The 22,899-nt window shown below is 45.1% G+C and overlaps 1 protein-coding gene across 1 annotated transcript; it reads right to left on the bottom strand.

Moving 5' to 3' along the window:
* Positions 1–5,545: 5,545 nt before the first annotated feature.
* Positions 5,546–21,010, bottom strand: CXCR2 (C-X-C motif chemokine receptor 2). The gene is made up of 3 exons (XM_027567303.1): positions 20,938–21,010; positions 14,574–14,649; positions 5,546–8,236 (listed from the first exon to the last, which is right to left on the bottom strand). The coding sequence occupies exons 2-3, from the start codon at positions 14,574–14,576 to the stop codon at positions 7,148–7,150; spliced, it is 1,092 nt and encodes a 363-aa protein (XP_027423104.1). The 5' UTR covers positions 14,577–14,649; positions 20,938–21,010; the 3' UTR covers positions 5,546–7,147.
* Between the last annotated feature and the right edge of the window lie 1,889 nt (positions 21,011–22,899).

Raw genomic sequence — 22,899 nt, 5'->3', positions numbered from 1 at the left:
GGTCATTTATTTTTCTGGAGTTGAGCTGTAGGAGTTGCTTGTATATTTTTGAGATTAGTTGTTTGTCAGTTGCTTCATTTGCTATTATTTTCTCCCATTCTGAAGGCTGCCTTTTCACCTTGCTAATAGTTTCCTTTGTTGTGCAGAAGCTTTTAAGTTTAATTAGGTCCCATTTGTTTATTTTTGCTTTTATTTCCAATATTCTGGGAGGTGGGTCATAGAGGATCCTGCTGTGATGTATGTCAGAGAGTGTTTTGCCTATGTTCTCCTCTAGGAGTTTTATAGTTTCTGGTCTTATGTTGAGATCTTTAATCCATTTTGAGTTTATTTTTGTTCCCCCACTTTTGTTAAAGCTCTTTGTATTGAATTCTCATGAGTTTGATGAAACTCTATCTCCTTGCCCAGTCCACTATGCCATCAGGTTCCTGCCAGGATGCTGATCCAGTCTGGGCTTGTCCATAAAGCTGCATTTTAAGCAAAGAGCCCATTTTAAACATGGAGATAGAAATTAAAAATATTGCTCCATTGGACTTTAATGCTCCTTGGTTCTTTTTTGGCCCCTTAGTGTTTAACTTATTTGAGATGATAACTTTATCTCAAATGAAAGCATCAATTTACGGTGATGTTTTTCAAAAAGCAGCTTTATCAGGAAATCAAGTTAAAAAAAAAAAAAAAAAGACTAATACTGGTCAATGAGACACAGGCACATCCACATAGCTCAGGTTCTTTGTCCGTAAGGAGGCCTATATCTGTGCTAGCCCATAGGTCTCATCCATAAATACCAGGCCTCAGCTCCTTCGTTTTTGCAAAAACTCTGATCCAACCAAAGAAATTAGAACAATGCAAAGCCATATGAATTAATCATGAATACGACTAAAGAGAATAAAGTTCTTTAACAAGAAGTCCTTTGAACAGCTTGGTGTATTTCCTCCCAGATATTTTTCTGAACACTTATAAAGCCATATAATTATAATGTTTTTACACAAATGGATAAACTGGTTACTGCACATGCTGTTCTACTTTCCTTTTTCATTCAATATGGTTTTTTGAAGATCTTTCCATGTCCATTCGTATACAACCAACACTTGGCATCACAGGGTATTGGTTGTAGGAACCCATTCCCTGCTCTTGGGTACCAAAATCCACAGTTGTTTCAGTTCTTATATGAAACTTAATTAAATAGCATTGTCTTTGCATATAATCTCTGCATGTACTTCTGTACACTTTATTTTCTTTTCTTTTAGCACCCCGCCCCCTGGTCTGTACACTTTAAATTATCTCCAGACTCCTTGTAATAGCTAACACAATGTAAATGCTATGAAAATATTTGTTAATGCATGGCAAAGTCAGTTTTGGCTTTTTGGAACTTTCTGGAATATTTTTTTCAAGTGTTTTCAATCCATGGTTGTTTGAATCCACAGATGCAGGACCTGTGAATGTGGAGGGCTGACTGTAACTACCTTATTATTTTTTAAGGTTTTTAAAAATAGTTTTACTGAAGTATAATTTGTTTAATATAAAATTCAGCTGCTTTAAGTACACGATATAATTATTTTTAGTAAATTAGCAGAGTTATACAACTATACCACAATCCAGACTTAGAATATTTCCACTGCCCCTAACAGAACCACAGTCCTGTTTGCAATCACGCCCTGCTCCCACTCCCAGCCCCAGGCAATCACTCATCTGCTTTCTTCCTCTGTAGATTTACCTTTTCCAGACATTTTATGTCAATGGATTCTACGATATGTGGTCTTCTGTTCTGGTTTCTACCACTTAACATCACGTTTGTAACCGTATGTTTAAACAACTGCCATCAATACAGTCCATGGTATGGATGGACCTTCACAGTTGAACTAGCCACTTCCCTACTGATGGACATTTGTCCACTTAAGCGGGTATTTCTATAGGGTGCACATCTGAAGTGTCATTCCTGGATCACAGGGTGTGTGCACTGAAGTAGGTTTGATCAAATTACATTCTCTAAAGGTCGCACCTCTTTACTCTCCTAGAAGTAGTGGGTGATGATACTGTCTTCTACTCTGCTGCATTTGGACCCCAGAGCAATAGACACCTCTGCCCAACACCCTGTAGGGGCTCCTTGAAATTACTGGAGGTGTCCACTTGTGGTTTTGATAACTTTCTTCATAGCTTTTTCTTTTATTTTAATGATTGAAAGCATTTTTATTGTGAACAGCTTGCAGAAAAGTTATGTTTATAGGTTAAAGAATGAGAGTACAGTGAACTAGGTGTCCAAGATCAAGGTAAAGAAAATTTGATCAGGACCCTCAAATACCCCAGTGTGCTCCTTTCTGATGTACTAAAACTTGAAAAAGCATAATCCAAACCTTTGTGGTAACCATTTCTTTTTCTCTAGAGTTCTATTCATAGGTAACCTCTATTCATGCAAAAGATTTGAATGGAATCCACCTGCAATGTGAGAGACCTGGGTTTGATCTCTGGGGCTGGGAAGATCCCCTGGAGAAGGGAAGACTAGTATTTTTGCCTGGAGAATTCCATGGACAGAGGGGCCTAGTGGGCTGCAATCCATGGGGGTCACAAAGAGTCTGACATGATTGAGTGACTTTCACTTTTCACTTTTCTTTTAGTTCAGCTGTAACTATGTTCCCCCAGTTTCCTTCCTTGCATCATTCCAGGTTCGTGTTGGCCAGAGATGCATGTTTTATGCGCTGGAAAGTCAGCACTACTGTGACATTACTGGCGCTTATCTTCTGGCTGCTCTTGCTTTCGGGTTGGCAGTGGTCTGCAGCTCTGAGTGCTCCCGCGTGGAGTGTGCTGACCTTTGTCACGTTGCTGTTGTTGTTCAGTCACTAAGTTGTATCTGACTCTTTGTATCTACTCCATGACTGTAGCCTGCCAGATTCTTCTGTCTGTGGGGTTCTTCAGGCAAGAATACTGGAGTGGGTTGCCATTTCCTTCTCCAGGGTATCTTCCCAGACTAGGGATCCAACTTGTGTCTCCTGCATTGGCAGGTGAGTTCTTTACCACTGAGTCACCTGGGAAGAGACCTTTGTGATGCAGACACCAACAGACATCCGGCAGGCAGGCCATCCACAGCCAGAGCTTGCCACTCATCTCTCAGTCTGCCCTTGTTCCTCGCCCCTTGATGTGCATCTTTCCTTCTCACTTGCGTGTCCTGTCACTTTCACGTCCCAGCACCAGAAGCAAAGTCGACAGCTACTCTAGGCTCCTGAACCAGCTCCCAAGTGCTACAGTCAGATCCCTGTAACAAATCCCTTCTTCTTTTCAGAAATTTAGTTCTGGTTTTCTAAGTGAATCTTGTGTGACACAGGGTGTGCCTCAGTAGAAGGTTTAGTTTGGCCTGTCTTTGAACTTCATGTTGGTCTATGATTGCCTCTTAACTGTCCTGCTTGCCAGCACAGAATGGGTAACCCCAGCTGAGCCTGCTTTCACACTGCGCCCCAAGCCTTGGGTGGCCCCTATCACAGGATGGAGATTCCAAAGCCCAGTGCCAACACGGATGAGTCCAGGCCCTGAAGATGTAGACTGGCCCTGTGGCGTGACCCGACTGCTCTGAGAAGTTCATTGTATTTGTTTCCTGTTCCTTTGTAAGAGGTTTTAAAATTTACCATTAGAAAAGCAAAATATCTGAAAAAAATGAACTAGGAATTTTTATTCCAATTTCATTACTATTTAACCATGAGATTTTGGTCAAGATGCTTTGCTTGGGCTTCAGTTTCCTCGTTTATGTACTGAAAGAGTCAGCCTCTCCATGGGGAGGGGCGTCTCTAGGTCTCCCCTGTCTTTGGTATTGTGTGATGGTGTGGTTTTCCACGTGTGCCTACACGTGATGTATTTCAACGTGATGTGCAAACTGGAGGTACTTCTTTGTATCACCCAAGAGAGGCTGGTGGCTGTCCTGATGTCATGAATGAGGGGATCCCATCTTACAGAATCTGAAGAGGGATGGTGGTGGAGGAAGACATCATAAATATTGGGTCAGAGGAAAAAGACAGATGGTGTTAGTGTAAGTAGAGGAACATATATCTCTGAAAGCAAGAGGGCCAGCTTAGACTGAGAAGGCAGATCTAGGCAGAAAGCTGCTGGGCCCTGACTCAAACCTGGAAACATCAGAGAGAAGAAAGAAATCAGCAGCCCTTGGATTTGCCCTGTGCTAGTGATGGCTTGGCAGGTTGATTATTTATGCCAAGACAGTCTTTACTTGTGTGTGAGAGTGTGAGTAAGAGTCAGGGCTAAGTATTAACAGTTCACGTAAGTCCAACTCAGCCTCCACCTCATTGCTTCTGGGATTATTTTATCCTCTTGTTTTCCTTGGAGAACCATGTTTCCTCCAGCCCTGGTTCCAGAAGGAAAGAGCAGAGTTCCTGGAACCAGGGTGGCCTCCTCCCACCAATAGTCATCACAGAGAGCTGTCCACTTAGTCCGCCTTGTCCAGTTAGGACACCACTGGTTCCTCTGGTAACTAGGGGCTTTGGTAAAAACACATTCCCCTGCCTTTTCCTCTTGCTGAATCAGAAGCTGTTCTGAAGCTCAGCCAGAACAGCTAAGTCATGCTTGATCCTGAGTTCAGCCCAGTACCTGGCAGAGTGAGCTTGGAACGGAGGGGTTATTGTTGGTGAATTGAGCCCGCTTGCTGACTGCAAAAGGAAAAGCATGTTCCTGAGTTAGGAGTGGTGGTCACCTGTCCCTTGAGCACTTCAGTTCTGAGGTTTGTTTCTGCCTTGCTGGAGAGGTCTTGTGCTATAGCCAAGGCTACTCTCTCCTCAGTTTAATGGTCAGAGAGTTGTTAACATGAAAGTGATCAGAAGCTGGTAAAAGTGTGGTTTAGTTCCCCTTGCTCCCTTACTGTCTTAGCAGGCTGCTTGGACCCAGAGGCCCTCCCGTCCAAGCCCTTTCAGAGTCAAGCCCTGTGAACAGGGGCTGTGCCAGTGTGAGGCTCAGTCTGTTTTGATTGTTGCTTTACCCAAAGCTCTGGAACAATAGGCTCTTAATACGGTTGAAGAAATGAGATCAATTGTTTGTTTTGTCTGGGTGACATAGTCATTTTCCCCGTTCTGCATGAGTGTGGCATTTTGTCAAACCTGAATGATGGGTGTGTGTGTGTGTGTGTGTTTTGGGTGGGAGAGAGAAGAGAGTGAAGGGGGACTCAAAGTGGGAGTCACTGGCTGACCTCAGGAGAGCCTTCTGACTTTTGGCTACACAATCCAGCTGATTTGGTGGACTTTCTAGGCAGTTCTAAGTCCTCCCACCCTTGACCCTCTTGACTACTGTTTCACCCAGGGAAACAAGATGCACAGGAAGATCCCAGGATATGTTTCCTTCTGTAATATGTGTTCAGCAGCAGGAGGCTTGGGCTGGGGAAGAAAGAGGAGATAGCAGCCGCCATCTTGATTTTAGACCTTCTCTCTATGTACTCCATAAACAGCAAAAGGATTTATTTATTATAAAGACCCTCATTGAGGACCTCTGCTCACCCTTGCCAGACCTCTCTGTAGCACTTGGGGTGCTTTTTGTTGCAAGTAATGTAATACCCAACTAAACGTAATTTACACAAAATAGACATTTAATTATCTCACTTAGGAAGTTATAAGTAGGTGGTTCCAGTGGATCAAGTTTGCCTTTTTAGAACGAGATTTTTTTGTTTGTTTTTGACTGTGGCAAAATACACTAACACAGAATTTACCATTTTACCATTTTTAAAAAGTACAGCTTAGTGGCATTAGGTACATTCATGTTGTTGTTCAATTATCACCATTGTCCATCTCCAGAACTTTTACATCATTCCAAACTGAATCCTGGACCCATTAAAGAATAATTCCCCACATCCCCCTTTTCCCTAGCTTCTGGTGTCTATGAATGTCACTATTTTTGGTACTTCATATAACGGGAAACATAATATTTGTGTCTGGCTTTGACACACAAAAGTATTAAACTTCGATGCAGTCCAGTTAAACTATTTTTTCTTTGGTTAATTGTGCTTTTGGCATCATATCCAAGAAATCATTGCCAAATTCAATTACATGAAGCTTTCCCTCTATGGTTTCTTCAAAGAGTTTTATAGTTGTGGTTCTAAATTTAGGTCTTCGATCCATTTTGAGTCAATTTTTGTGTATGATGTAAGGTAAAGGTCCATTTTCATTCTGTGCATGTGGATATCTAATTTTCCCAGCACAGTTTGTTGAAGGACTATCCTTTTCCCATTGCATAGTCTTGGTATCCTTGTTAAAATTCATTTGATTATTTATGGTGGTTTACTTTGGGCTCTTATTCTCAGGTTCTTTTTATTGTTTGACTCCATCAGCCTAAGTGTGTTGGGTATATTTTTTGCATCATTGTTACAAAGTGGCTGCCTCAACAGAACTTATCCTACAACCATATTCAAAGTCAAGAACCAAGGATATGTCACTCTCTCTCAAATTAGGAACACTTTCCAGGTGTCTTCTGGCCCCAGCAGACTTCCTCTTAGATAATGATGCACTAAAACCAGTTTGTACCAGACGGTGAAAGTTGATTATTACATTTTCTAGATTTTTTTGAACTCATTGCTAAATGCCATCACCCTTGAAACTGGCTATGGTGGGAGTGTTTATATACACCATGGCACACAGCAAATGCTACAAATCAAGACATTTTTTCCCCCAGGAGAGTGGTTTACCAGCACACTATTGCTTTTAAGTATTACAAATCAGAACAAGATGATACGGCCACTCCTATCTTAAGGGAATCTTGGAAAGTGAGTGTCTGTCATTTTCAGCCTCTCTCAAGGGAAGGGGACTTTGCCGACAGACAAGGAAAGGGAGAGTTAGGGAAGTAACCAATGGTGTTTTACATTAATGGTTCCCAATAGTGGGAACTTTTTGTAATCATTGTAAAGAATATCTTCAAAGGATGTCTGCCAGAAGATGGAGCACTGTGGGCTCAGTGGTAGGATGCACCAAGCTCTATCAGTTGACATGGTGATTATAGCAAGAGGTGGGCCCAGGACAGGCTGTCTAGTCCATGTGATGGGGGCCTATTAGGGACATGGCCTCAGCAACTTCCTGTAACCACAATGGGGAGCTGCCTTGACATGGGACTGTGAACGGCCAGAGGACATGGGGCTTGGGATGATGCTGAGGGGAAGCGAGGAGCCCGATGGTGAGTCTCAGAGGGTAGTAGACGTGTTCCCTGAAGAAGAGCCAACAAAGGAAGGCCTGCCATCCTTGGCCAAGAACTCCTTGCTGATCAGGCCATGGATGGCCATGATCTTGAGGAGTCCGTGGCGAAACTTCTGGCCAATGAAGACGTAGATGAGGGGGTTGAGGCAGCTGTGCAGGAAGCCCAGGATCTCGGTGGCATCCAGGGCCCGGCCAATGTCGTTGCGGCGCTGACAGGTCTCGGCAATCACATGGGCCCTCATGAGGGTGTCCACGATCAGGACCAGGTTGTAGGGCAGCCAGCAGAGCAGGAAGACGAGCACGACAGCAAAGATGACCCGCATGGCCCGGTGCTTCTGCCCCATTTGGGCTGAAAACAGCGTGCGCAGGGTGAATCCGTAGCAGAACAGCATGACCAGCAGGGGCAGGAGGAAGCCAAAGGTCTGGGGCAGGACCCTCATCACCATTCGCCATTTCGTTGTATTGGCACCCATGTCCTCATAGCAGACTGCACTGGAATAGGGTGGGTGGATGGCCCTGCGGAAGATGAAGACGGGCAGGGCTAGGATCACGGACAGGGCCCAGATGCCTAAACATATGAACTTGACCCAGTGCCGCTTCTGGGTCAGCGTGCGTGTGGCATGGACAATGGCCAGGTAGCGGTCCATGCTGATGCAGGCCAGCAGTAGAATACCGCTGTAGAAGTTCACTTCCTTCAGGAGTGAGACCACCTTGCACAGGGGTGTGCCGAAGACCCAACCCTTTGCCTTGGAGGCGGCCCAGATAGGCAAGGTCATGGCGAAGAGCAGGTCAGCCATGGCCAGGTTCAGCAGGTAGACATCAGTGACAGAGCGACCAATCCGGCTGTATAAGATGACCAGCATTACCAGGGAGTTTCCCAGGAGGCTTAGCAAGAAGACCAGGGCATAGATGACGACTACAGCATGCTTATTGATATCCAGAATTTCTGGCCGACATGGGGCAGAGTCTGTTAGAATAGAGGGCAGGTCAGTGTTGTAACTGTAATTGCCAAAATCTTCATCGCTGTAATTTTCCCAGTTAAATCCTTCTATATTTGAAGTAAATTTTGTTTCAGCCTAAAGAAGAGAGATCAGGGTTACTGCATAGTAAAACCTCCCCAGATTCTAGCCCAACAACTTGTACATCTCAGATGGAATTCTTTGTGTTAGCTTGTATATTATATGGAGATAACTTTCACTTCAAGGAGTCACTAAAGTTCTAAGGTTTTGGAGACACATTTAGAAAAAATGATTTCACAAAAAGCATCTAGTTTCTTTCAATGTCAGAGAGGTTCTTATCACTTTCCATGACATTGCCCAAACCATTGTTGAAACTTCCCCTTATAATCCCTAGAGAACATACTGTCTTGGATCCTTGGTGGTGAGCATTTGACCGTTGAAGCTAATTTTAATGTCAGAAACAGGAGGTACCACTCATTTTTCAACCTAGGGAATTAAGCAGGGAATCTAACTGGGTTAGATCCCTAGAAAAAGATCAAAGCTTGACTATAAAGCTAAGAGATGAATTCTTTTGTCCAACTTTCTGAACGTTATTTTGGAAGGACTGCTCTGGTTGTTGGTGCAAATGTAAATTGGTATAGCCACGATGGAGAACAGTATGGAGGTTCCTTAAAAAGATTCCTTAAAAAACTGGAAATAGAACTGCCTTATGATCCAGCAATCCCACTGCTGGGCATACACACTGAGGAAACCAGAAGGGAAAGAGACACGTGTACCCCAATGTTCATCACAGCACTGTTTATAATAGCCAGGACATGGAAGCAACCTAGATGTCCATCAGCAGATGAATGGATAAGAAAGCTGTGGTACATATATACAATGGAGTATTACTCAGCCATTAAAAAGAATACATTTGAATCAGTTCTAATGAGGCGGATGAAACTGGAGCCTATTATACAGAGTGAAGTAAGCCAGAAAGAAAAACACCAATACAGTATACTAACGCATATATATGGAATTTAGAAAGATGGTAACAATAACCCTGTGTACGAGACAGCAAAAGAGACACTGATGTATAGAACAGTCTTATGGACTCTGTTGCAGAGGGAGAGGGTGGGAAGATTTGGGAGAATGGCATTGAAACATGTATAATATCATGTATGAAACGAGTTGCCAGTCCAGGTTTGATGCACGATACTGGATACTTGGGGCTGGTGCACTGGGACGACCCAGAGGGAGGGTATGGGGAGGGAGGAGGGAGGAGGGTTTAGGATGGGGAACACATGTATACCTGTGGCGGATTCATTTTTATATTTGGCAAAACTAATACAATTTGTAAAGTTTAAAAAAAAAAAAGATAAAAATGGAGCTACCGTGTGACCCTGCAGTCCCACTCCTGGGCATATATCTGGAGAAAAACATTATCTGAAAAGATACACGCACCCCAGTGTTCATTGTGGGACTGTTTACAATAGCTAAGACATGGAAGCAACCTAAATGTCCACCTACAGAGGAATGGATAAAGAAGTTGTGATGTATATATATATACAATGGAATATTACCTAAAGCCATTAAAAAGAATGAAATAATGCCATTTGCAATAACATGAATGGACCTAGAGAGTGTCATACTGAGTGGAACAAGTCAGACAGAGAAGGAAAAATATCATATGATATCCCTTATATGTGGAAACAAAAATAAATGATACAAATGAACTTACTTACAAAACAGAAAGAGACTCACAGACTTAGAAAATGAACTTATGGTTGCTGGGGCTGGGGGTGGGGGGAAGGGGTAGTTAGGGACTTTCAGAAGGTCGTGTACACACTGCTATATTTAACATGGATAACCAACAAGGACCTACTGTATAGCATATGGAACTCTGCTCACTGAGGCAGCCTGGATGGGAGGGGAGTTTGGGGGAGAATGGATACACATATATGTGTGGCTGAGTTTCTTTTCTGTTCACCTGAAACTGTCACGACATTGTTAATCAGCTATTACCGCAATACAAAGTAAAAAGTTTAAAGTTTGGAAGAAAATAAAATGAAGTGTTCTGGAAAAACAATCTGAGTGATAGCAGCGTAGGGTTTCAGGATGCCCAAGCTAAAAGGAAGTTGTACCACCCAGAGTGTTTCTTTTGATGTGGGAGGCTTCCTCTGGGAACACTTGTGTAGTTTGAAAAAGTATATTAAAAATCAGGAGCAGGTGGATGACTGATTTTCCCATATGGGTGGAAATGCAGCGGATTGTTTTGGGAGCTCTGAGCAGGCATATTCTGCCATGCAGGGGTGAGCAGAGAAAGGCAGTATGTTCCCAGCATAAGGAGGAAGGCCAGCAGGAAGCAGGAAAGGCAGGTGGAGACACATAATTCTTGTTTGCGTGGCTTTCCAATCCTGACAGAGATCCTTCCTGTGTTGCTCACGGGTGCCTTCTTCCAAACCTGACTCTCCAGCAACCCCCAACCCCACCACAGGTTATCCCTAGCTAACTTCTATGGGCTCTGCCCTTGTTATGGGGGTAGCAGAGAACCTGCTTTCGTGGGAAGCTGCAGCCACTCTGAAATATTATCCCAGTTTTCCAAAAGGAAATAAACTAAAGTGACCAGCTACTGAATTAGCTTCCTTTTGAACCACAAACTGTATCACTATCATGTCATTTCTTTATAACAAGATATGGCCATCCTGTGACCCTATGCCAGTCTGTAACTCACCTCAACATGGTACCCAGTGTTAAAGAGACGAATACAAAATAAGAAGGCTCAGGAACTACCTTATACTCACTGCTGCTGCTGCTGCTAAGTTGCTTCAGTTGTGTCCGACTCTGCGACCCCATAGACGGCAGCCCACCAGGCTCCCCCGTCCCTGGGATTCTCCAGGCAAGAACACTGGAGTGGGTTGCCATTTCCTTCTCCAATGCCGGAAAGTGAAAACTGAAAGTGAAGTTGCTCAGTCGTGTCTGACTTGTAGTGACCCCATGGACTGGAGCCTACCAGGCTCCTCCATATATGGGATTTTCCAGGCAAGAGTACTGGAGTATCATGATCATAATAATAAAGTAAAGACTATAATGATGGTGATGGGATGTGGAGAAGTTGAACCCTTTATATACTGCTGGTGGAAATATAAAATGGTACAGTTGCTTTGGAAAACAGCTGTTAAGAAAGCTAAAACATAGAGTTACCATATGATCCAGCAATTCCACTCCTAGTATACTCAAGAGAACTGAAAGCGTATATCCCCACAAAAACTTGTATGTGAATCTTCTCAGCAGCACGCAGCCAAAAAGCGGAAGTAATTCAAATGCCGATCAACTGATAAATGGATATGCAAATGGTGGTATACACATACAAGGAATATTAATCAATCATAAAAAGTAATGAAGAACTGATATAGGCTACAACATGGGTGAACCTTGAAAACATTATTCTAAGTGAAAACAGCCAGAGACAAAAGACTTCATGAGTTTATTCTCTTGACTGCATGGCCACTGCCTAGCATCATGAGAGAGTATCTTATTGTACGTTGCTTGCTTGGGAAAAGATCAAAATTCAAAATTCAGAGAACAGTTTCCAGCTAAGGCATATCACTTTTGCAGCATTGCAAAGATGAAAAATTGTTAGTTGAACCATTGTAAGTTGGGGACTGTCTGTATACAAAATCCCACTGAATTGTATACTGTAAATGGGTGACTTTTATCGCATGTGGATTATATCTCAATTACAACAGATGAATCAAAGGTGTGTAGAAAAGAATGTGTATGTGTGTGTAACAGAGTCACTTTGCTGAACAGCAGAGATTGGCACAACATTATAAATCAATTATACTTCAATAAAAAAGAAAAAAGGTGTATTGGGCTTCCCTGGTGGCTCAGTGATATAGGATCTGCCTGCCAATGCAGGAGTTGTGGGTTCAATCCCTGGGTTGGGAAGATCTTCTGGAGAAGGAAATGGCAACCCACTCCAGTGTTCTTGCCTGGGAAATCCCATGGACAGAGGAGTCTGGCGGGCTACAGTCCATGGGATTTCTAAAGGAGATCAGTCCTGGATGTTCACTGGAAGGACTGATGCTAAAGCTGAAACTCCAATACTTTGGCCACCTCATATGAAGAGTTGACTCATTGGAAAAGACTCTGATGCTGGGAGGGATTGGGGGCAGGAGGAGAAGGGGACGACAGAGGATGAGATGGCTGGATGGCATCACCGACTCAATGGACATGAGTTTGAGTGAACTCCAGGAGTTGGTGATGGACAGGGAGGCCTGGCATGCTGCAATTCATGGGGTCACAAAGAGTCGGACACGACTTAGCTAATAAACAACAACAACAACATAAGTGTAAAGGAAATAGAAATATTAAATCAGTAATATCATCCTCATCATCGTCAACATGAAAGTCCTAGGAAGTTCTCCTCTTTAGCAGAAGAAACTGTTATTGTTAATCATACATAGCAAAGAAGAAGGAAGAATGAGGTTACGAGGAACTAGAAGAACAAAGCCCCTTTCCTCTAGAGTGAAAGAATTCTTAACTTTCCCTTTTCTGAGATGGTATCTCTCTGCTAGTGATGGGGGCCAGATAAATTGCCTTCTCAGAACACAGAGATCACAAATAGAGCAGATTAAGTCAGTCCATGAACCTAAAAGATGTGATGATAAAGATGGGGCCCTGCCTGGCCAGGAGACAGGGACTGTAGTGAGGGAGGTGACTAGTACAGCTGGCTCAGCCAGTGTTGCTTGCAAAACCTGCGAGAAACCACTGACTCTGCCATCCCAAGGTCAAGGCCAAGTTTTCTCAGAAGCCCAGAGTAATGAAATCACAAGGTGGGTCGCTTCTGGGAGCTGATGATCAGAGATGCTCTTCAGGGAACACATGACCTAAGAGAAGACCCACCTTTGAGAGTGGATACAGAGCACGATGGATGCAGAGAGCTTGTGCCCTTAGAGGGAAGAACCTAACATTTACAAGCATCAGCTGCGAAAAGGCAGAGGTGGGGCAGCCACAGAAACTGCCTCTCTCAGAAGCAGCAGCAACAGCCAAGCAAGTTGTCACAGCCCAGTCCTCATTCCGGATAATCCAGTGTTCAGCTGTGCAGGAGATGGGCTGTAGGTGTATGGGTGAGCTCCCATTACTAGACACGAAGGCTCAGTCTCAGGGACCAGGGCGCGACCACGCAAGTCAGGACAGAAGGTAGAGAACTCAGAAATGGGAACCAGGCCAGGGCAATGACCTCCGGCCACGGGAGGCTGGGGCAGGGGAATGTTTTGTTGTTGTTTGTTTCTTTTTTGGTTTACCCGTCTCTGGTGAGGATGTTTGACAGTTGAAGGGAGATGCATATTTGAGATCCGATTTGTGCCTCGCAGGTACATGGTCTTGCTCGGCAGTTACAAACAGACAGGCACAGCAAGGCTCAGAAACCAGCTTTTAGTCACAGAGCCTCTCAGTGCTACGGCCAGAATTTCAACTAGGTGTGAATGACTTCACATGCTATTTTCAGTCCACAGATCTGCTTCTTTAAAAAAAAAAAACAACAACAACAAATCACCACTCAATGATTCAAATACAGTTGTGGACTTCTCTGGTGGTCCAGTGGTTAAGAACCCACCAGCCAATGCAGGGAACGCAGGTTCGATCCTTAGTCCAGGAAGATCCCACATGCCCTAGAGCAACTAAGTCCGTGCGCCACAACTCCTGAAGCCCGTGAGCCTACAGCCTATGTTCTGCGCTAAGAGCAGCCACTGCAGTGAAAAGCTCCTGCACCTAGAGAACAGCCCCCGCTCGCTACAACCCAGTGCAGCTGAAAATGAAAACAAATAAGTGAATAAGACCCAGGATGAAAAAAACAACCCTCACAGGAAATAATAAACCAAATGTCCTTGAATTGACTGGCTCCCTGCTGGTAGGCACCCAATTATGTCCTTGGTAACCAAACAGGAAAGTCCCTCACTGAGTGGAATTGCCAGCCCCCTAATGACTCCATGAAAAGCATGATTCTAATTTATTTCACAAAAGTTTTATACTTAGAAGAGCCCAAATACTTAAGGCAATCTGTTTAACAGCAGCAACACAATAATAACGCAACAAAGTCCAGGTTGTTTGAATACAATTCCAGTATTCTTTCTCTCTAGAAATAGAATCCACACATATTTGTGTTTAATATGGGGAAGGAGAGCCTCACTAGGATCTGGCTCAGACTCAATTCTAGCCAAGGCAGGGAGAGCTGGCTGGGAGCGGGAAGAAAAGAGGGTGGGCAGTGAGTTGCCCTAGGTGCTTGCTGGAGAGAGGGGTATGGAAGAGGAGCAGAGGCTCTCCCTTTGAGGCCAGGGTGGTCTAAAGAGAGAATGGAAAGACTGAGAGGTGTGGGGATAGATGGAGGGGACAAATGGAGCCTGGGTGTCAAGGGGGACAGAGAACAGAGAAGTGTCTGGAAGGTGGGAGGGGTGGGTGTTTCAAGACTTACCATGATTCTGGGCTTGTCACCTGTGGGACACCTCCAGGAAAGGCAGATGTGTCTGACTGAAGAAAGGGCGGCGGTGCTGAGAACACAGTGAGGAAGTGAGTGGTGGATTATATTGCTCAATTCTGGGGTGGAGCCCCTGAGGGTGCGGGATGCTTTTGATAGTTTGAATAATTAATTCCCAGGTCAGCTCTTTAACAACTAGTCGTCCTTTTATGAACTGGCAGAGTTCATTTTGGGAAGGGGTTTCCTAGCCAATCTTTCCATTTCCCAGATGAAGAAACTGAGGCCCACCCAAAGGAAGTAGTTGGCCCTGCTTGGCACAGATTTCTCGTCTTTGCCTTGAGCTCAGCAGCCCCGGGCTCTTTCAGCTGCCCTGCCTGTTTCTCCCTGCATTCCAGTTGTGTCGGGCTTCCCGTGCTTACCCCCCAGCAGTTCTATGGCCCTTCAACATTTTTCCCATCTCAAAGGGAACAGCTCTTGAAGGCACCAGAAATGGAGCGTTAGCCTTTGGCACGTCTGGTGGTTTTCTTCCCTGGCCTCTCATCTCCACCCCACACACCCCCGGTGTTCTTAAATCCTCATAAATTCCTTCTCCACGCCACGCCCTTCTCAACTTCCACCCCCACATGGGTGCCCTGTTCACCTCTTCTTGTCTTTCTCCTCACTCCCCAGTCATCCTCTCTGACCATGCTCCTCTCTTAGGGCATTGATATTTTTTTATTGATTTGTCCACTTGGAACTGGGTCAGTAGTAGCTACTAATTTTGGAATCGAGACCATCTCATTTGGAAAGAAAGACATTTGGTAAGGGTTAAAATCCCATCCAAGTTCAAATACATTTTTGAAAACAGATGACACCAAGCATATGTTTTGTCACATTTGCTATTGATAACAACTGGAAGGATAAATTTGGGTGGAGCTGTGAACATTAATTCACCGCACCCTCCCAAGTCCTTACCCTTACAGTGATTGATTCCCCAGGCCCTCTGCTACTTGTTATCCTGGCCTCTTGCCCCAGGCATCCCAGGGCCCACAGGGTACTCAGAGCCTGTGGAAAACTCATCTTAGCTGCCTACCCCTAGGAAAGAACCTTTGAGTCCAACCGTTTAGCAAACGTTCTGTCACCTTTCTCTTTACTATGCTGAAGAACCCAGAGACTCCTGGTCAGGTGATGGTAAACCCAGAGACCCAGGACCTGTGGGGAGAGGCCCTGAGTGCAGCAGTGAAGAACACTGCTAACCTAGCTGCTCTGGACAAGCGACTTTTCCTTTCAGATTCTCAGTTTGCTCATCCGTAAAATGAGACTCATTTTAGACTCAATGGTAGACTCTGACTCACCAGGTTGTGCTGAGGATGAAAGGAGAGATTACCTATAAAACACTTAAGACATACATAAAGCACAGGGTTAGCATTTATTTATTTTATTTTTTTTATTTTTAGGGTTAGCATTTATTATTGGTATTATTATTACTGAAATAGTTGATCAGCTAAAAGCATGGGGTCTCTCCCACTACATTGCCAAGCAAGAGAAAGCAGCATGTCTGCTTTCCAGGCTGACTTCCAGGTATATCTTAATTTGCTTTGACCAGAAATAACAGTCGTCACTTTAGCTCTAATGATGAGTGCCTGCTAGGGCCTAGCATCCAAGAAAAGTGCTTTTCAGAATCTGTATCATTTAATCTTCACAGGAGCTGCATGAGATATGCATTTTCTGAATGAGGAAACCGAGACTGTGAAGTTAGGCAACTTACCTAGAATGACGCAGATAAACTGAGTTTTAAGCAGTTCTTAAGACATTTTTTTTTAACCTGACCTCAAATCTGGCATTCTGTCCACCGCAATGAGGGGCTGGACCCCAGCCTTAGGTTTCTGAGCTCCTGTAAGTACTTCTCTGTCCCAGACAACTGGATATAGAAAGGACAGTCCAGATCTGACATTTCCCAACCAGTCTACTTCTTTCTTTCTTTCTTTCTTCTTTTTGCCATAACGTGAGATTGTGGGATTTTAATTTCCTGACCAGGAATTGAACCCAGGCCCTCGGCAATGAGAGCATGGAGTGCTAACCACTGAGCTGCCAGGGAGTTCCCAAGCAGCCTACTTCTCAATTTTCATTAGACTGATTTCATTTCCACTGAGCCCACCGCAGGCCTACAGATGGTGGGGTGAATACAGAACTGTTTTCCAGTCCTGGTTCTGCTGTTTAAAGATCAGGGTGAGCTTGGACAAGTCATTTCTCTCTGGGCCTCCATGTGGTCCCCTGGAAAACGAGGTTAGTCACATATGGCTACTTAAAATTAAATTAATTAAAATAAATAAAAAATTTAGTTTTTCAAGTGTTCAGTGGCCACATGTGACTCAGTTCAGTTCAGTCACTCAGTCATGTCCGACTCTTTGGGACCCCATGAACCACAGCATGCCAGGCCTCCCTGTCCATCACCAACTCCCAGAGTCCACCCAAACCCATGTCCATCGAGTCGGTGATGCCATCCAACCATCTCATCCTCTGTTGTCCCCTTCTCCTCCTGCCCTCAATCTTTCCCAGCATCAGGGTCTTTTCAAATGAGTTAGCTCTTCGCATCAGGTGGCCAAAATATTGGAGTTTCAGCTTCAACATCAGTCCTTCCAATGAAGAACTGATCTCCTTTAGGATAGACTGGTTGGATCTCCTTGCAGTCCAAGGAACTCTCAAGAATCTTCTCCAACACCACAGTTCAAAAGCATCAATTCTTCGGTAATCAGCTTTCTTTATAGTTCAACTCTCACATCCATACATGACCACTGGAAAAACCATAGCCTTGACTAGATGGACCCTTGTTGACAAAGTGATGTCTCTGCTTTTGGCTATCATATTGGAGAGTGCAGATGTCCTGTAGGACATTTCTATTACTGTAGGAGGTTCATTTGTACTGAGCTGCCTTAGTGAAGACGTAAATATTTTGTTTCTGTAATTCATCACTTCGGTTCTCAGGGGACTCACAGGAAGAGAATGACGTTTCCAAGTTCCTTCTATCAGAATATGTCCCCAGCTGCCCGAAGGCCACACTGCTCACCCGCCTGATGTTGTCGCTACTGCTGCTGTTATTGGAGTAGCCACTGATGCCTCCACGGTGACCCAGGGCTTGGTAGCTGTCAGGGATGTTGGACAGGAGAAGGCAGCTTCTGTGTGGAACCTTCTGACCCAGGGCTGCCGAGGGGGAAGTTCAGGAGGCCCACCAGGGGAGGTGTCCCCACAGAGGAGCAACGAGGTCTGTCCTGGGACTCTGACTAAAGGTCAAGGCTCTACCTGGCAATTCTGTAATAGCACTGGGACTTTTCACACCTTCCTGGCTAACGGTTTCTAGAGGAGTCTGAAGGTGGTGGTTTGCCTAGTCCATATCTGTCTCATTTTCAAAATATGCCTTCTTCTTTATAAGGGAGATGCAAGCAACCCCACCGCCCAGCTGACACATGTGCTGAATTTATGTGTACACTTTCTTCCTTCCTTCTAGGGGCAGGATGAGAAGTATCCTTTCTTCTCCTTTTGAATTCCTGCACCTGCCGGTGGGACCCACTGCCTCTCATAACCTCGAGGGTCTTGCCTCCTGGTCCCTCTGCCTCTCTTTCCTGGAACCACCTCTTTCCCTGAACTTGCATTTGTCTTTCTCTCCCTTCCTCTGTTCTAGGACTCCTTCAGCTACTTCTCCCCCTGGGAGGAGTATTTGCCTCCATTTCAAAGGCAAACTTCTTGAAAACACAGCGAGCAGTTGCTGTATCCACTTCACCAACTTCTTGTTCACTGCTTAACTCACTGCAACCAGCTTCCTTCCCACTGCGCTGCGGAAACAGCTTTTGCCAAGGTTCCCAATAACCTAGAGTTGCTAAACCCAGTAAACCCTTCTCTTAAATAAAGCTGTTTTAATATTATAAAATAAAATGGGCATACTGTAACGAATACAGGTGATGCAAGAGCATATAAAGTGAAATTGGATTCCTTTCCATCCCTCTGTTCACCTGTATCTTGTGTACAGGTGTATCACCTGTATCTTTCCAGACTTTTCCCCATGCATAGTTAAGAGTGTTAAACTAGTTATGTTGTTTTTCACTTTAACAATGTATCACGTTCCTATTTCACATCAGTCCATATACATCCATCTTATTCTTTTCAGTGATGACATCATGGTCCATGGCAAGGATATAAGATGATTTATTTGGTAATTAGCTTATAGATGAATGAAGCCCTCATGACATAGTGGTAAAAAATCTGCCTGTAATGCAGGAGACCCGGGTTTGACCCCTGGTCAGGAAGATCTCCTGGAGAAGGAAATGGGAACCCACTCCAGGATTCTTTCCTGGAGAATTCCATGGGCAGAGGAGCCTGTCAGGGGTTGCAGAGTTGGACATGACTGAGCTACTAACACTTACAGGTGAATATTTAGGTTCTTATTATGAGCATCTTTGGATGTAGGTCTTTGGGAATTTGTATGCTTCAGTAACTTAAGTACAATTTTGCTGGGTCATAACTGTGCATGTTTAAATGTTGATAAATACTACTCATCGTTCTTCAAAAGACTGTTCCGGTGTGCTCTCCTATTATTATGTACTCTCCTATTACCTATTGCTGCTGCTGCTGCTGCTAAGTCGCTTCAGTCGTGACCCCAGAGACGGCAGCCTGCCAGGCTCCCCCGTCCCTGGGATTCTCCAGGCAAGAACACTGGAGTGGGTTGCCATTTCCTTCTCCTATATAAGGACCTGTTACCCTATCCACTCATACTGTCTCATAATTGTCAATTATGGTAAAATATTTTCTCCCAATCTGCTGTATGCTTTTAAACTTTATTTATGGTGAAATGGATACTATACATTATCTGATCTCTGCAACATTTCACCCCACTAACTCCATTCTTCTTTTATTTCTCTGAGAAACTCTTTTGGTCTTGTTTGTTGCTTTGTTTATTGGTTCATTCCTCAAATATGGATGTTCCCTGGAGTCTGCCTTGGCCCCTGTCTCCCCCTGCTCTCCCTAGACCAGCCCACCTGCCTCCTTGGCTTCAGCCCCTACCCAGTCTGGGGCAGTGTCTCCCACACCTATAGTTCCCAGCTTCTCTTCTAAGCTTCTCTCTAAGCTCAAATTCTTACATGCAACCACTTCCTGAAATCTACCCTGAGGTCCCACAGATGCTGCAAACTCAACATATAGAAAACTGGTCTCTGGAGAAGGAAATGGTAGCCCACTCCGGTATTCTTGCCTGAGAAATCTCATGGACAGAGGACCCTGGTGGGCTATGCAGTCCATGGCATCACAGAGTCGGACACAACTTAGCAACTGAACAACAACATACAACCAGGCACATTGTAATTTAGGGAAATAGTTTTTGATGGAAATATGGCATAAAATGGAGAGTGAAGTGACCCAGCAATATGGAATACAGGGTTTTGTAAGAAATTAACATTTGTGTATAGAATAATAGTTGCAAATATTCAAACAATAAACTCTGTGGCTAAAGGAAAAAAAAAAACAACTGGTCTCACCAATTCCCTGACATGGGTGCCCCTGCTCCTTAACGGGGGAACGGGCATGCCCCTTAGGCTCACCTTGCTCCTCCTCTCTACCAAGGCCATCTCTCTAACATCTTTCTGTATTATTTCCTCTTCAATATCGTCATTGACGAGTTAGGCCCCGCTTTACTCTCTCACCTAAGCTACTGGATTCATCGTGGGACGCCTCTGAATTTCAGAGCAAATCTGTCTGAGTTAGGATCCCAGCAATGTCAGTGGCTGTAGACCTTGGGCAAGTTATTGTGTCTTACTGGTCTCAGTTTCATCATCTGTAAAATGGGGATAATTAGAGCACTCACCACATAGGGTTGTCATGTGGATGAAATGAGTCTATATTTACAAAACAGAATGGTGCTTGGCACTGTTGGTTCCTGCTGCTGCTGCTACCACCATGACCAGATCACTATTTTCCTAAATGTTCTCTGCCTTAAGTCTTTCCCCTCTCAATCCATCCTCCACTCTCTATCAGAACCATGTGCCTCAAACGTGAGTTTTATTACCTTCTTTCCCTCTTACAGCCCTTCAAGGACCCCAGTTGCCCTCAGTCAGTGCCAAATTTCTGATCTGGGCACTTGGTGCCCCTGCCTCTGATGCTTCTCCTGCCTTATTTCTAGCCATGCCCTCTGGAATACTTGACTCTGGCCACAGGGAACAACTCGAAGTTCCCCCACTACAGCTGCTCTGGTTCCTCTTGGGCTTTGGCACACAGTTCCTTTTCCCTTTCCCCACCTTCTTGGGCCGGCCGACTCTCTCTCCTCTCCAGTTCAGCCCTGTCGTCACCTCCACGCACTGCCACCCCTCTCTGTGCTTCTCTGCATCCCCAGGCTTACCTCTACGATGGCATCAATTTCAGGGATTTATAATCATCAGTAGGACGGCTTCCTCCTCCACATTGCGAGGTTCTTGAAAGAAGGGATTATATATATATATATATATGAAATTTTGTCTCCCCAAAGCTATCCCACACAGAGTTTGGCGCACTCTAGGTGCTTGATATCGTTTTGTTGAGCACTGAATAAACTGACAGAGTGAGAGAACTGATGTATGTTGGAGCATTTGAGTGATAATCTGATTTAAAGAAATAATTATGTCACCCAAATTTCCCGGGCACCCCCCAGCCTGTGAGCACAAATTAAGTCATGTCAACAGTGATAACCCAGATTGCACTGGCTCAGACCCGTGTGTTCATGCAGGGCTTATTCCCAATAGACTGCTCCCCAGAAATATGGGGGAATCTGTTGGAGGCATCCCCTAGGTGTGCCTCTGGTGCTACTGGGCTAGACCTGTGCCCTGGGCTCTTTTCTGGTGGACTGGTGCCCTCGCAGTGCCATGCTCTGAGATGGACTATGGTGACCCTTGTGGAACCTTTGGCTGGAGGGTCCCCAGGGTCTAACAAGCTTCCCAACATCTTTGTGGAGCTTCTGTGCTCTCTGTTGGACTTGGTGGGACTCTTTGGGGGGCAGTGTTGAGCTAGAGGCTGGTCTTCAACATTGCCCTTCCATCTCTCCCAAATAAGGGGAGACAGTCAAGCTCCTCCGTACCTGGCCCCTGATTTCCTCCTGAGTTCTCTTCCCAGAGCATCTTGCTTCCTCTTAGAGCATAGGCTTCTTCTGGGTTCCCTCCCCCCATCAGTTCATCAGGTAGGTCTGAGCTTCCCGCTGGAGGTCCTACTAGAATATGATGTCTTCTGCTGTAATAAGAACCGGCCCTAATAAATGTGTCTGAGTAAGTCTAGCCTCCAGGAAGGGACCACTGTCCTTTAGGGCAGGGATGATTCTATTGCCTTGTTTGCTCCCATAGCCCCAGCTCTGCCCCTCACTCCCTCTATTCCCTGCACCCCGACCCCGCCACCGCTCCCCACCCCCACCCCGCTTCAACCTCCCTGCTGCCTTTGTTAAGGAGAAGTTCTCACCAGCTCTCCAGGGCAGGAACTGCTGTTGCAAAATTCTTCCTCCCTGAGATGGTAATGGGATGCAATCTGGGCGGCCCTGACCCCAAGAGGCGGTCTGCAGGCTCTGGTCAGAGCCACAGAGTTGCCCAACCACTGCAGAGGCTTTGGCAGTCTGCTTGAGGCAGAGGGGCCAGGAGTAGCATGCCTCTTTGAGGCTGTGAAGTCTGCCCTATAGCCCAAGTAGGCAGCTAATCACCTAGCCACAGAATGGGGTCCACACCTCTTCTGAAACCGCATTCTCAGAAGTACCATAACTGGATGACCACTGTGTGCGTGCTTAGTTGCTCAGTCATGTCAGACTCTTTGCGGCCTCGTGGACTGTAGCCCACCAGGCTCCTCTGTCCATTGGGTTCTCTAGGCAAGAAGGCTGGAGTGTGTTGCCATTCCCTTCTCCAGGGCATCTTCCTGACCCAGGGGTTGAAGCTGGTTCTTTACTGTTGGATTCTTTACTGTTTGAGCCACCGGGGAACTCCTACTGAGTAACCATAATTTGGGTGAGACTTCTTGAGCAGTCGGGGGATATCATCTCATACCATGGAGCTACAAGAGTCCTCATCAACTGTCTTTAGTACTGAAGTCTAGCTGTGTAAGCACTGTAGAGAAAGTCACCTAGACTCAGCCCCTTCTTCTGAAGTGCTCAGAACTTGGACCCACCAAATCACCGTAGTGGTTGGAAGGAAAGGGCAGAGAGCCTCAAGCCTCCCCTCAAACCCACCAAACCAGATGCTTTGGGGAGTAACTGGTACTCCTGCACCCTGTCAGTGAGAAGATGTGGCATATTAATATAATCTCTTTGGGAAATAACTCTGCCATTTCTTAAACATGTACCTACCACACCTTG

This window comes from Bos indicus x Bos taurus, chromosome 2, assembly GCF_003369695.1.
Source record: "Bos indicus x Bos taurus breed Angus x Brahman F1 hybrid chromosome 2, Bos_hybrid_MaternalHap_v2.0, whole genome shotgun sequence".
NCBI lineage: Eukaryota > Metazoa > Chordata > Mammalia > Artiodactyla > Bovidae > Bos > Bos indicus x Bos taurus.
Note: the sequence above shows the minus strand (reverse complement) of the source record. Positions and strands in the feature narration are given on the sequence as shown.